At 39.0% G+C, this 13,202-nt stretch overlaps 1 protein-coding gene across 1 annotated transcript; it reads right to left on the bottom strand.

Annotated features, from left to right (window-relative positions):
• Positions 1–1,263: 1,263 nt before the first annotated feature.
• On the bottom strand, positions 1,264–7,070 carry LOC145688280 (uncharacterized). Its single transcript, XM_081762315.1, has 2 exons — positions 6,083–7,070; positions 1,264–1,337 (listed from the first exon to the last, which is right to left on the bottom strand). The coding sequence occupies exons 1-2, from the start codon at positions 7,068–7,070 to the stop codon at positions 1,264–1,266; spliced, it is 1,062 nt and encodes a 353-aa protein (XP_081618441.1).
• Positions 7,071–13,202: the final 6,132 nt, after the last annotated feature.

Raw genomic sequence — 13,202 nt, 5'->3', positions numbered from 1 at the left:
CAAACTGGAAGGTCGTGGTATGATATATGAAACGGAAAAAGCTCGTGTAAGAAAATAATTTTTCAGTTTTCAAAGTACGACATTAAATTATGGACTGTTTCAATAGAAAGATTTGTGTTCCATTCTACGGTTGGTAAAGAAAGTATTCATAAAGTGACATCGATGAAGTATGGTTACGTGGTTTTTCAGCACCCAAGAATCTAATAATTAAATCCACAAAAATACATAGGCATTTATGGACAGTTGCTGCATAAGAAACCAGATTCATAGCTTTTCGGTTAATCACTGAAAACCATCTTTAGGGCCTGATCATAGGAGATCTGCTGCAAAAGTTTTCGAAAGCTATTACTTGCGCTAGTGATCCGCTATTATAAAAATCGGGAGAGTAGACTTTTCTATTTTTAAATTTTTGTTAGTTGCTTCATTAAACCTATTCATTTTTCACAGCCGTTTTAAGAAGTTTTGTGTGAGAAATGGATATTTATCGTGAACACTTTCGGATAATGATTTTTTTATGGTTTCAAATGTAGTTGAACACCAAAACAATGCATCGAGTGACTTCATTTAGCTGTAGGGACTGAAGAATCCTCCAATAGGCGTGTGTACAATTGACTTCCCAAATTCTAGCGTGAATGTACATTTTTCATTGGTGAATTTCGAGGTCATCCGTCCACGTCTGTTGTAGTTAGTAATGTTGATGCTGTGCGTGAAATGATTGAGAGAGATCAATATGTAATATACCATGAGATTCAGGCATCTTTGCACATTGACATGAAAGCAATACATATCATTTTGCATGGTCGTCTAAACATAGGGAAACTTACAAGCTGTTGGATCCGACACAACTTGACCGAAGCTCAAAAACAAGCTCATGTCAATTGGCGTCAGGAAATAAAAAAATTCAATCGGGTAAGTCAAAGTTTGTGTACTACTTAGATATAAGGAACGAAACGTGGATCTATTCATATAAACCCGAAACTAGGGAGCAATCTACTGTTTAAGTGTTTCAAAGTGAGCCGGAAAAAAAAAAAAAAAATAAGGAGTGCTGTTAAGCAAATGATTATTTCTTCGGTTACACAGGGCATGTGGCAACCACAGCTTTAGAAGATGGAAGGATTATAAATACTGAGCGGTTTGCAACAATTTGTTTGCCATAGATCACCAATAAATTGCGTAAAACAATCCTAAATCGTTGCATTATTCTTCATCACCACAACACGAGTTCCCACTCAGCACATCATACTTTTTTTTAAGTAAAAATATCTAATTAATACCTTTTTGTCCGTAATCACCTGATAAACCTAATAACTGTTTTCTTGCTTCCACTTCAAAATAAACTGTGAAATACAGAGGAATAGACTTAAACAAGCAGAGATAATTTAAACATAGAAAAGTATATTCGGAGTTTTATCGGAACACTAGTGCGATTGTAAGTAGTAGTTTGTAGAAACTTTTCCGGCAGCCTTCGTATAGGAGTAAATTGTTAGTCTAGTCATTTAACGAGAAAAAGAGGCCCGACACAGAAAAAATTCCTACCAAGCTGGAAATGGTGTGTAATGTGCCGAATAACATACTAAAACTCCACCGAAATCCGCCTTGGGGAAACTTCTACAGAGTAGTTCAAAAGTCACTGATAATGAGAAATTTGTTTTCCTTGGACATGGGATGAAAATATTTTCACAGCCTATAAACACACCATAGAAAGCTGGAAATAGTGTCATTCGATTCATTTTATAATACTAAATAATAGAGTAAAACCCACCGAAATCCAACTTGGGAAAACTTCTACAGGGTGATTCAAAGGTTATTGATATCAAATGTGACTACCTAGTCGCTGAGCTAAAACAATACTCCCAGAAACAAGTCCTAAAATGCTGGAAATAGCGCAATTCGATTTATATTATTTCGCTAAATAACATTAAACTTCCACCAAAATCCATCTTGGCAAAAAATGTACAGGGTATTAAAAAAATTCTAAAATCGAAAAAAATATTGCACTCGCGCTGACAAAATGGAATGAATAGTCCAGAGGTAAATTGTTAAACGCCAGAGATATGATTTTAGGATTTCTATTATGCTGAATAACATATTGAAAAGTATAATAACCGAATCCATCTTGGTGAAGATCGTATAGGGTGGTACGAAAATAACTGAAATTGAAAAAAGTGGACACATTCCGTATTTATTCATAAGCTAATGACAGTACAATAGTCTTATTTTTAACGTTATTCTGCTTAAATTTCTCATTTTAGAATTTCTGTTTGTAATACAGAAAAATCTACTATGTAATATTAGTATTGATACGTCTGATGCGCTTTATGCTACTATGTTGATGCTAATGCAACCATTCTTATTTGTTTCATATAAAACCACTAGAATGAAGTGTGAGACTCCCCAGCATGGATACATTCAACTCAGACAATTCTAAACGAAGCAAGAATGTGCGCATAATCGGCGAGAATCAGAGTGATAATACCAAGGATTGTTTCGTCACTGTCAGAGAAAAAGGACTTAGAACTATTAAATCATTTGCACAAAAACAAAATGTCAAGCTCCTGCATCTATTAGAATCGATGTCACAGTCAGGACTGCACGTTAAAGTCCATGAGCCTTGTAGAAGGAATTATACTAATTCTCGACGAATGCGTAGTCCTGGAAGCTATTCTAAAGAAACTAACTCGCAAATTTAAAAGCGGTTGCGCTCAGAAGGTGAACCATTCAACTGGGAAACTGACAGCTTGTTTTGTTGTGAATCTTGTGTTGATCTTTATCATTCAAATCATGTAAAATTTCGCAAAGCTCAAACCATACCTTTTCGTGATCACATACTTGAAGTATGTACAGAAAGGGGAGACATATGGGCAACCGAAGTTGCAGGAAGAGTCAATTAATGTGTAGATTTCATAGCCGCTGATACTATGTATCAAAAGTTGCCATGAAAGATTTATTGCGAAGCTACAACCACAAACTTAAACAGGGACACGTAAAGTGTCATCGTCAACATGTACTAACCCTAAACAGGAAAATAAACTTCCAGGTCGCCAGAAAGATTCAGAAATGATGAGTGCCTTTGAAGATTTGTGTGATCGGATAGAAAATGATACTGAATGGCATTATATGACTATAAGTGATCTTCACGTAAAGATGTGTGAAATAGTGGGAATACAAACGTTTATCCCCCTAAAAGACTGAAACAAAAGCTATTAGAGCATTATAAAGAACATATTCTAGTCAGTTGAAGACAGGGAAAGCCAGATATAATATGCTTGCGAGATATGGCAACATTTATCGTAAATAAAATGTGGCATACGAAAAATCATGATAATCATGAAGACTATACCACACATATAATAATCACGGCAGCAAAGATCATTAAGGCTGACATCCGGGAAATGAAATTTGACCTATTCATGTACCCAATTAATGAAGATATTAGAAAAACGGAAAAAGGAATTCAGTACATACCCCAATCATTGCATACCTTTCTGAAGTGCTTCACGTCATCAAAAGTGAAAGAAGGGTCGATTGGCCAAGCCATAGTATACGTAAGCAGACCACGTTCTGTAATACCGCCAATAATGTTTGGCGTGGGTGTGGAGGTGGACCATGTTTTTTGGGTCAAAGTGGCTTATCAATGAATTTAATTAGCTGGGATTCTCTGTTCCTTATTCTGAAGTTGTGAAATACAAGCAGTGTGTGTTGCCATCTATTAGTGAGGAGAGTACTGTGAACGAATTCTTTCCTTCAGATTTTGCGCAGTGGTCAGCGGATAACCTAGACCACAATATGCAAACAGTTGATGGGAAAACAAATTTCATGGGATCGGTATAGTCGCAGCCTTAGTTCCGTCTGCCACTTGCTTCAGAAAGCGTGAGACAGCAGTAAAAAGATTCTCAGGGCGCTTTCCAGTTCAAGAATTAAGCAAAACTTGGGAATTCCAATATAACAGTATTCAGCCCGTGAAGTGTCTTAACTGCAGTCCCTTAAGCTAGTTCCAGTCGTTAATCTTAATTTGACTTAAACACTACCTACATCAATAAATCTTGACATCATATGGTATATCAGCGGAGTAATTGGCAGTCCTTCACACCAAAGGCCTAGTTGGTCTGGATACATGCAAGATCTTTATGCTACAAAACGAGCTCCTAAAGCTGACATCCATCTTTTGCCCATAATAGATTTGGCACCTTCTGATGAGACCTACATATACTCAATACTTGTTTATGTAGAAAAGCAAGCACGTATGGTCAAAATTGACACACCATGCATTACTTTCGACCAGCTTTATGGCTGAAAGCATTCGAAATTATGAAGAAAAATAAATGAATATTGTATGTCGGCTTGGTGGATTTCATACACTTATAAGCTTTATGAGAAGCATAGGTTCAGTAATAGGTGTGGTTTTACAGAAAGCTTTTCAAGTCAGTTATGCACAAAACGCACTGATCCACATGCTGAGTTGGAAATCTTTCTTCCCTGCGTTGACAGTCAGATGGTCCCTGATGAACATACTGATTTGTAAGATATTGCCTCAATCACCTCAGATTCCTGATATCAACGAACAAGATACAGTGACTCAACAGGCAGCTCACAATTCTCAAACCAAACTGACAGAAATATTTGAACGCGAACCAACTCCAACAGAGACATTATTTCCCGAATCCATGCCTGTACCAATGTCACCAAGAGCATCCTTGTCAGTCTCCCAACTCACGGCTCTCTTCAACTCTGGCCGCATCCAAAAGATACAAATGCACATTTGAAGTACGCTTATTTCCGGAACTGACGTCGCCTAGTGTGCGTCAAAAGGTCCAAGTTCACAAGTCTGCGAGTGTATAGTGCGTAGTATGCAAGGATGTACACTATGTTAGTATACTTGTGTGCTTAACATGGCGATTACTAATAAAATTTTAAAAGCCATATTTTTAACAAATAAAACACAGTTCTGACCAGAGCAGAATTAAATATATTAAAAACTATACTTACAATGTTACAGTTTCAAGGACCTAACGTCCTCTTCATCAGACACAAACACTGAGAAAAGACATGTGACAGCAGATCTTATATACATGAGAAAGTGAAAGGCCACGCCCCTTCTTCTCTCTCATTGGTCGGAGGGAACCAATGAGGATAAAGTTACTTACGCGCAAACAGAAAAATATAATGAGCCCTTTCACTTTTTCTAACAGTTCCTTAATGAGATGACATACAAAGAAAGTAAATAACAAATAGAAAATATTAAATATATATATATATATATATATATATATATATATATATATATATATATATATATATATATATATATAACTAAATATATAAATATATAAATTTAAATAATTATTAATAGCCTATATGCACTTTTTCTGTTCCTTTTCTATCACATCCAACAATTTCTCCCATTGCTCGTGTATATTCATACCGCTTGTCCAATTCATTAGGTTCTCCTCTTGTTCTCTCTTTATTCTTCTAGCCTCTTTCCACTTTCTAATAATCTTCCTCTTCTCTCTCTCTAAACCCCTAGCTCCCTCCCAGTCTATTTTATGTCCCGTTTCCTTCACATGTTTGTATATAGCATTATTATCCCTTTTCAGTCTAACATCATCCTTATGTTGTTTTAATCTGTCCATAAGCCTTTTCCCCGTCTCCCCTATGTATTTTATGTCACACTCACTACACTTCACTTCATATATCACCCCTTCTTCCTGCTCCTCTATATGATTTTCCTTCCTTTTCCTTTTCTTCCTTATGCACTTCAACAAAGTTTCTCCTCCTTTTCTATAAGTCTTCACACCACCTTTTCTTAATAACTTCTTCAGCACTTCGGTCTTTTCGCCTATGCTCTGAATGCCGTACCACTTCTTGTCTTCCTCTTCTTTCCTATCCATATTATCTTCTTTTCTCTTTCTCCTAAACTGCTCTATCCTATATCCATTATTGTTCAATTGTTTGTAGAATTTTTCCAAATCTTTTTTCTTTCCCTCTTCCTCGCTGTTGATGTTTTCTATCTTCCTTTCCATGTTCCTAATGAAATTCTTCTTAGTTGCTTTGTCTACATCACTTCTCCAGTGGCAATAAATACCTGCCCAACACGGTTTCTGATACCAACTAGTAGTCACTTTCTCACCTTGCTTCTCTATCTTCATATCCATGAAATTGATAGAGTTATTTTCTTCAACTTCTAATTCTAACCTTATGCCTTTCTCTTGGTCTTCTATACTTTCAACATATTTCTCCAGTTGATTTCTATTCCCTGTCCATATGCCTAAACAATCATCAACATACCTGCAAAAGAACAGTAACTTTCCTCCTGCTTGTTCTGTCACTTTTTTCTCCCACTTGTTCATTACTATTTCCGCTAGAACAGGACTCAGCTTGGATCCAATGCTTAAACCTTCTTTTATCTTCACTAGTCTTTCTCCAATTATGCAATAGCTATTTTCCCACAAAGTCTTAAGCGCTCTTATAACTTTCTCTTTTTTCCACTGACTTATAACTTTCCCTTCCATCTCCTCTTCTATTGCCTTTATGACATAATCCCTTCTTATACTGGTGAACATGGCTTTAACATCTACACTAAACATTAGCACCTTCTCCTGATTCCACTTAATCTCATCTATCCTCTTCCTCAATTCTTCCATGTTCTTCACTCTGCATGTCTTTTGTCCTTGTCTGATTTCGTCCATTATCTCTCTTAATTTCTCCTCTAGTGGTTCAAAATAGTTACCTCTGCAGTCCAGTACTGGTCTTAGCTTCACGTCCTTCTTATGTATTTTCGGAAAACCTTTCATGACAGGAATCCTTCCTTTTTCGTTGATCATCTTTTTAATCCCCGCATTTTTCCCTTCTTGTACTATCTTTTTCAACACTTCATCTTTCATGGCCTTGTTACCGACTTCCTCATATGTCTGATCACATAACTCCTCTAGCTTCTCCTGGTACCATCCTTTCTCCATTACTACCAACGCGCCTCCTTTGTCCGCCTGTTCCACTACGATATCCTTTCTTTTCCTTAATCTTTTCAGTCCTTCCTTCTCTTCTTTCCTTAAGTTACTCTCCTTCTTGTTCATATTCTGCCTAACAATCGACAATGCTTTTTTCCTTATTCTCTCTCTCTCTCGTCCTTATCTTTTATGTCTACAATGGCTTGTTCTACTGTGTACACCAATTCCTTCTTGTCCACTTCTTCCTCTTTAACCTTAAATTTATGTCCTAGACTTAAGCACTTCTCCTCTTCTTCCGATAAAACTATGTCACCTATCACTACCACTCTGTTCCTATTATCCTTTTCTTCTCTCCAACCTAACAATCTTCCTTTGTTGGCTAATCTGGTATTAACTTTTTCTTCAAAACTCCTTTCCCATTCTCTTAGATCTCTTATCACTGCTTCTCTCATAAAACTACTAACACCGTCCTTTATATGTTCCATAAGTTGGTTAGACACTTCCTCACTTGTTTTCACTTCCTTACTTCTTTTCCTTATGACGTCCCAGATAACTTCTTTTTCAATTTTCTTAATTAGTTTCTTGAACCTCACTGATTCACACACCAATCCTTTCTTTCTCACCCGTAGACCTTTTGGAGTAATTCCCTCTTCCAGACACCTCCTCAAGAACTTGATCTGCTGCTAATGCTATATACAAACATGTGAAGGAAACGGGACATAAAATAGACTGGGAGGGAGCTAGGGGTTTAGAGAGAGAGAAGAGGAAGATTATTAGAAAGTGGAAAGAGGCTAGAAGAATAAAGAGAGAACAAGAGGAGAACCTAATGAATTGGACAAGCGGTATGAATATACACGAGCAATGGGAGAAATTGTTGGATGTGATAGAAAAGGAACAGGAAAAGTGCATATAGGCTATTAATAATTATTTATTTAATTATTTAAATTTATATATTTAGTTATATATATATATATATATATATATATATTTAATATTTTCTATTTGTTATTTACTTTCTTTGTATGTCATCTCATTAAGGAACTGTTAGAAAAAGTGAAAGGGCTCATTATATTTTTCTGTTTGCGCGTAAGTAACTTTATCCTCATTGGTTCCCTCTGACCAATGAGAGAGAAGAAGGGGCGTGGCCTTTCACTTTCTCATGTATATAAGATCTGCTGTCACATGTCTTTTCTCAGTGTTTGTGTCTGATGAAGAGGACGTTAGGTCCTTGAAACTGTAACATTGTAAGTATAGTTTTTAATATATTTCATTCTGCTCTGGTCAGAACTGTGTTTTATTTGTTACTCTACTTATCCAGAGCCATGGAGTTTGTTCATTATTCTCAACCTTCTGCAGCGGGCGAGGGGGCTCCATATCCCGCGCTCCCTCCCCGACTCCCGTCTACATTCTCTTCCTCAGAAAACACCTACTGGTACAGTTGTTTTAACCATACCAATATTCTGCCCGACTATTCTACCTTTTTTTTTTATATGCGCCTCCCATTGGTCACTTATATACCTCAACTGAAACAATGTTATAAATGTTTCCATTATGGTCATTATTCTAAAAACTGCGCCACATTGCGCCACTTGTAGCTTAAAAGGGCATACTTCCTCTTCCTCTCCTGCCCAACCTCACTGTCTCCATTGTTCCGGTGCCAAATCCCGTACCTGTCTCGAACGAACCTCCAAATTCAAATCAATTAGCTTATAGCCCTGGAAAACCTTTCCTTTCAAGAAGCAAAACGCCCCATGCGTACTACTACACCCTCGCCTGTTCCTTTGACTCGATTCCCTTCGCATTTTTCCGCTTCTACTCCTTCTCCTTCTCGCCACCCGTTATCCTTTGCAGACACTGCTAAACTTCCTCCTCCAGTTTTTACTGTTGGTTCTACTCCAGACACCCCGAAAGAAGCGATCTTTTGCCCACGTTCTTCCTAATTTCTCTAAGGATCGGGTTCAATCTGTTTCATGGCCTTCGTCGCCCACGCACACTTCTCTTAAATCAGATTCTACTTTATATTCATCTTTTCGCGACCCTTCTTTCTCTTCCTCTTCTACTACCAAACTGAGTGGAATTCAACCCCATTTCTTCAGTGCTCTTAAGAGAATCCTTTAAGTTCTGGAAACACGTCCGACACAGTTTACCTCTCAAGAATTGAATATATGTCTACAAGTAATGAGATCCTTACCTTCCATTATGCAATTCTTAACTTTACCTCTTCTCTACATACTCCAATGGAACTTGCGCAGTTGCACCCACAAGGCTTATGCTCTCCAAACACTCTATACCTACTCTGACCCCGATATTATATTCCTGGAGGAAACATGGCTCAAAACTCCTTCTCCGCGTCTCCTTTCTAACTATAATTGGCTTCGTGCTGATGGCTACGGTGGTAGTTCCAACGGAATCTGTAAATCCCTTACGTATTTTCTCCTTCCCGCCCCCCTTACCTCACTCCGAGATACATTGTCAGGCCATTCGAGTTGACTGTCACCTTCATCAATATGTATGTCCCTTCTCATCATCATCTGCTAGCCTCTGACTCGATCTCTCTTTTTCGAACTTTACCCTCTCCGTAGTTTCTTGGTGGTGACCTTAATTGTAATCATTCCCTCTGGGGGGCTGCATTTTCCAATACAGTCGGTAATGAATTCTATGATGCTTATTTTCATACCTCTTGTTATCTTCTAAATGATGGCACCCCCACTCGTATTTCCCGTTCTTCCGAATCTCCTGCTCCGGACCTCTCTCTCTCTGTTCTCCTTCTCTCAGTCGACTCCTCCGTTTGGAAGTCTTCGCTGATGCTTTCGGCAGTGATCATTTTCCACTTCTTATCCACGCCTCCTCCTCTCACCCTCTTTTTCCGTCCTTGTCTTGGGATTTACTTCACTCTCCACCGTCATTTACTCGCCTGTCTACCTCTTTAGACTGGGCTCACTATAGAACTGTCCTCCAATATTTACTATCTGCACCGCCTCTTGCCACGGCCAGGCAATTCATTTTCGCCATAAAATTGCAATCAGCACCCGTCAATCACGATTACAACCTTCTGTTTCCCCTTATTCCTATTCGCCGTCCCGCTCCTTCGTGGTGGACCTCTGACTGTCAAAAATGGATAAATCAACGTTTCCATGTTCAGCAAACCTATCTCCGAACCCGTTCTACAGCTAATTTTCTTCTTTACCAACGTGCATAAGCTCTTGCAAAACTCCATATCTGCCTCTCTCGTCGTTTAGCCTGGGGACGATTTTGTTCTACTCTTTCTTCCGATACTAAACCTTCTAAACTTTGGTCCTTTTACCACTCCCTTAATCGCCCGGTTAATGAATATGTTGTTTTCCCTATCTTAAAACCTAATAAAAGCCCCGGGATAGCTAATCATAACCGCCCTATAGCCGTTTCTTCCTTTTTTTTTTAATCTTTGAGCAGCTTATCAAAAATCGTATACAATGGTTTGTGGAACATCTTAATCTTCTGTCTAAATATCAGTTTGGAGTTCGTGTGGGGTAATGTACTTATGACTGTCTCACTACTTTGGTTTCTGATATCTGGTTGGTCTTCACTCAACGTAAATCTCTGTACGCAGGGTTTTTGGATTTTGAACGAGCCTATGGTACTATTTCTTACTATTATCTTTTAGACGAACTCTGGCAAATTGGTCTTCCTCCTAAATTTATTCGTATCATTCATAATTTACTCATTAATCGTACCGTCTACATCCGCATTGGTCACCAGTATACTTTCTCCAGACTTACTTCTCAAGGTCTTCCCCAACGTCCTGTTTTAGCCTCCCCCCTTTTATTCAATTTATATCTTGCTCGTCACATCCGTCATCTTGGTAATACTGTTCGTGTTTTATGCTTTGCAGATGATATTGTCCGTGTATACCCCAGCCTCTTTCCCTTCCCTAGCCTCAAATCTTACTACGGCTCTCTCATCCTTCGCCCGTTGGTGTGATAAATATAATTTTTCAGTGAACTGGACCAAAACACATCTTGTGGAATTTACCCGGAAACGTTCTCCTTCCCCTCTTCAATTAGTCATCCGTGGTGTTTCCATACCTCAAGTCTTATGTGTTAAATATTTGAGCATGTACTTGGATTCCTCTTTACGTTGTCACTTCACTATCGTTTCCTTCAAACTAAAACTAACCGCTATCTCCATCTTCTTCGTACAATCAGTAACCCCCGCTGGAGTGTTGGCATTCGTCACCTCCTTACCCTATTCCGTCAAGTTTACCTCCCTATGATTATTTATGGCCTTTCCTCTCCCCGAAACCTGTCAAACGTATTAAAGCCATCCAATCCCTTCAATACCGCACCCTCTGTCGCACAATCTTACTCCCTCCCACTACTGTAGCCACAGCTCTATTTACGGAAGCACGTGTTCCTCCCCTAAAAATTTACGTTAAATTCCTCAGTGATAGCTTTTGTCTTTCTTGCTTCCCCATTATCTCTACTGTTTTCCTACTCAAACTTCAATTGTTATCATACCTAAATAACTCTTCTAGTCATCGCCCTATCATTCCTCACTTTCCTTTATTTATTGCACTTATACTACCCCTTCTCCTCTCCTTCCCCTCCTTTCTCAATCTCGGACTCCTTTGCCTTATTTGTATGATTATTTGCTTGCACTCTCAGAATTCAATATCGCACTTCTCCCTTACCCTCCTTCTTCGATCGGTCTCCATTATCCCAGCATTTATGTTTCGCTTTTTCACTCCTGGCTTTCTCACTTCCCCTCGAACACCCGCTATTTATATACAGATGGCTCTAAATCACGGTACTGTGTCGGTTCGGGTTTCTACGATTCTTTTCTCAATCAACATTTCAGTTACAAATTGCCCTCTTCTACTACTATCTTTCAAGCAGAAGCTTACACTGTAGCTGCTGCCCTCAGTCACTCTCTTCAACATTCTTATGCTATAGTATGTCTTGTCACTGATTCCAAAGCCCTCCTTTACACATTACAATCATACCCTTGGACTTCTACAACTGACCGTACTATTTTAGAGATCAAATCGTTGGTTGCACTACGTACCATCTATGGCTTTTCTACTTTCATTTTATTAGTGAAATGCCACGTGGGTGTCGCTGGCAATGAGTCAGCAGACCGCGCTGCAGTGTTGGCAGTTTGTTTGGTCACCTGATTTCTCTCAAACTCACTCCCTCCTGTTTCCGCTCCCATTCCCTCTCTCGTCATCTACAACGTTGGAAACATTATAGCTCCCCAAGTCCTACAGCTAATTGGTACTGCCATCACCCTTCTACTCTAACCTCCCCTTCTTGGTTTCTTTTTATCTCCCTCTCCACCTTTCACATCCGTATCTTACTTCAACTTCACCTTCATGTCGCACCTACTCCAGTTCTCCTCTGTCTCCTCCATCAACGTCCCTCTTCCCGCTGCGACTGTGGAACGGACCTTGGTACGGGTAATTTGTTTTTTTCATGTCCTCTCTACTCCCTCTATCTTTCCCAGTTCTACTCTCTCTTGTATGTAACTTATGGTTCGGGACCGTTCAACTTGGATTCTATTCTTTTCATGGCACCGATTTCTCCAGTTTTTGTCTTTTATCTCTCTATCAATCGCATGTTTTCCTGCCGTCCATAGTGCTCTATCTTGTCTGCCGCTTTTCTCTTAATGGTAATAGTATACATGAGACCACCCTTGTTTCCGGTGCTCCAGGATACTTCTTACTCTTCCATTACGTAGGGAAATTATGTTATTTCATGTGCAAGTGGTAACAGAACACATAGGAAACCCAGATCATCTTGTATTCACACTCCAATATAAAGTGTGAATACACCCTGATCTGCGTTTCTTCTGAGTTCTATTACCACTTCCACATGAAATACCATTTCCCTACGTAATGCAAGAGTAAGAAGTATCCTGCAGCACAAGACATGCGATATGCGTTAAATCCCCCCCCCTCCATACACACACAGTCTCATATAAAGTACAAGGGCACTACACATGCACGTAGAAAGTACAAGGGCAAATGTGAGGAATAAAAATAAAAAGACAATAAGGAGCAGGCGGAGCGCAAGACATGCGATATGCGTTAAATCCCCCCCCACACACACACACGCTCATAGATAAAGTACAAGGGCACTACACATGCACATATAAACTCAAGGGCAAATGTGAGGAAAGAAAGTAAAAAGACATAAGGAGCAGAAAGCATCATATCGAATCACAATCAAATACTAGGAGGATATATTCGAGCTACTTCCAAGAGAAAGTTATGAAACCGCG

Source organism: Thermobia domestica, chromosome 1 (genome assembly GCF_964235325.1).
Source record: "Thermobia domestica chromosome 1, izTheDome1.hap1.1, whole genome shotgun sequence".
Lineage (NCBI taxonomy): Eukaryota > Metazoa > Arthropoda > Insecta > Zygentoma > Lepismatidae > Thermobia > Thermobia domestica.
Note: the sequence above shows the minus strand (reverse complement) of the source record. Positions and strands in the feature narration are given on the sequence as shown.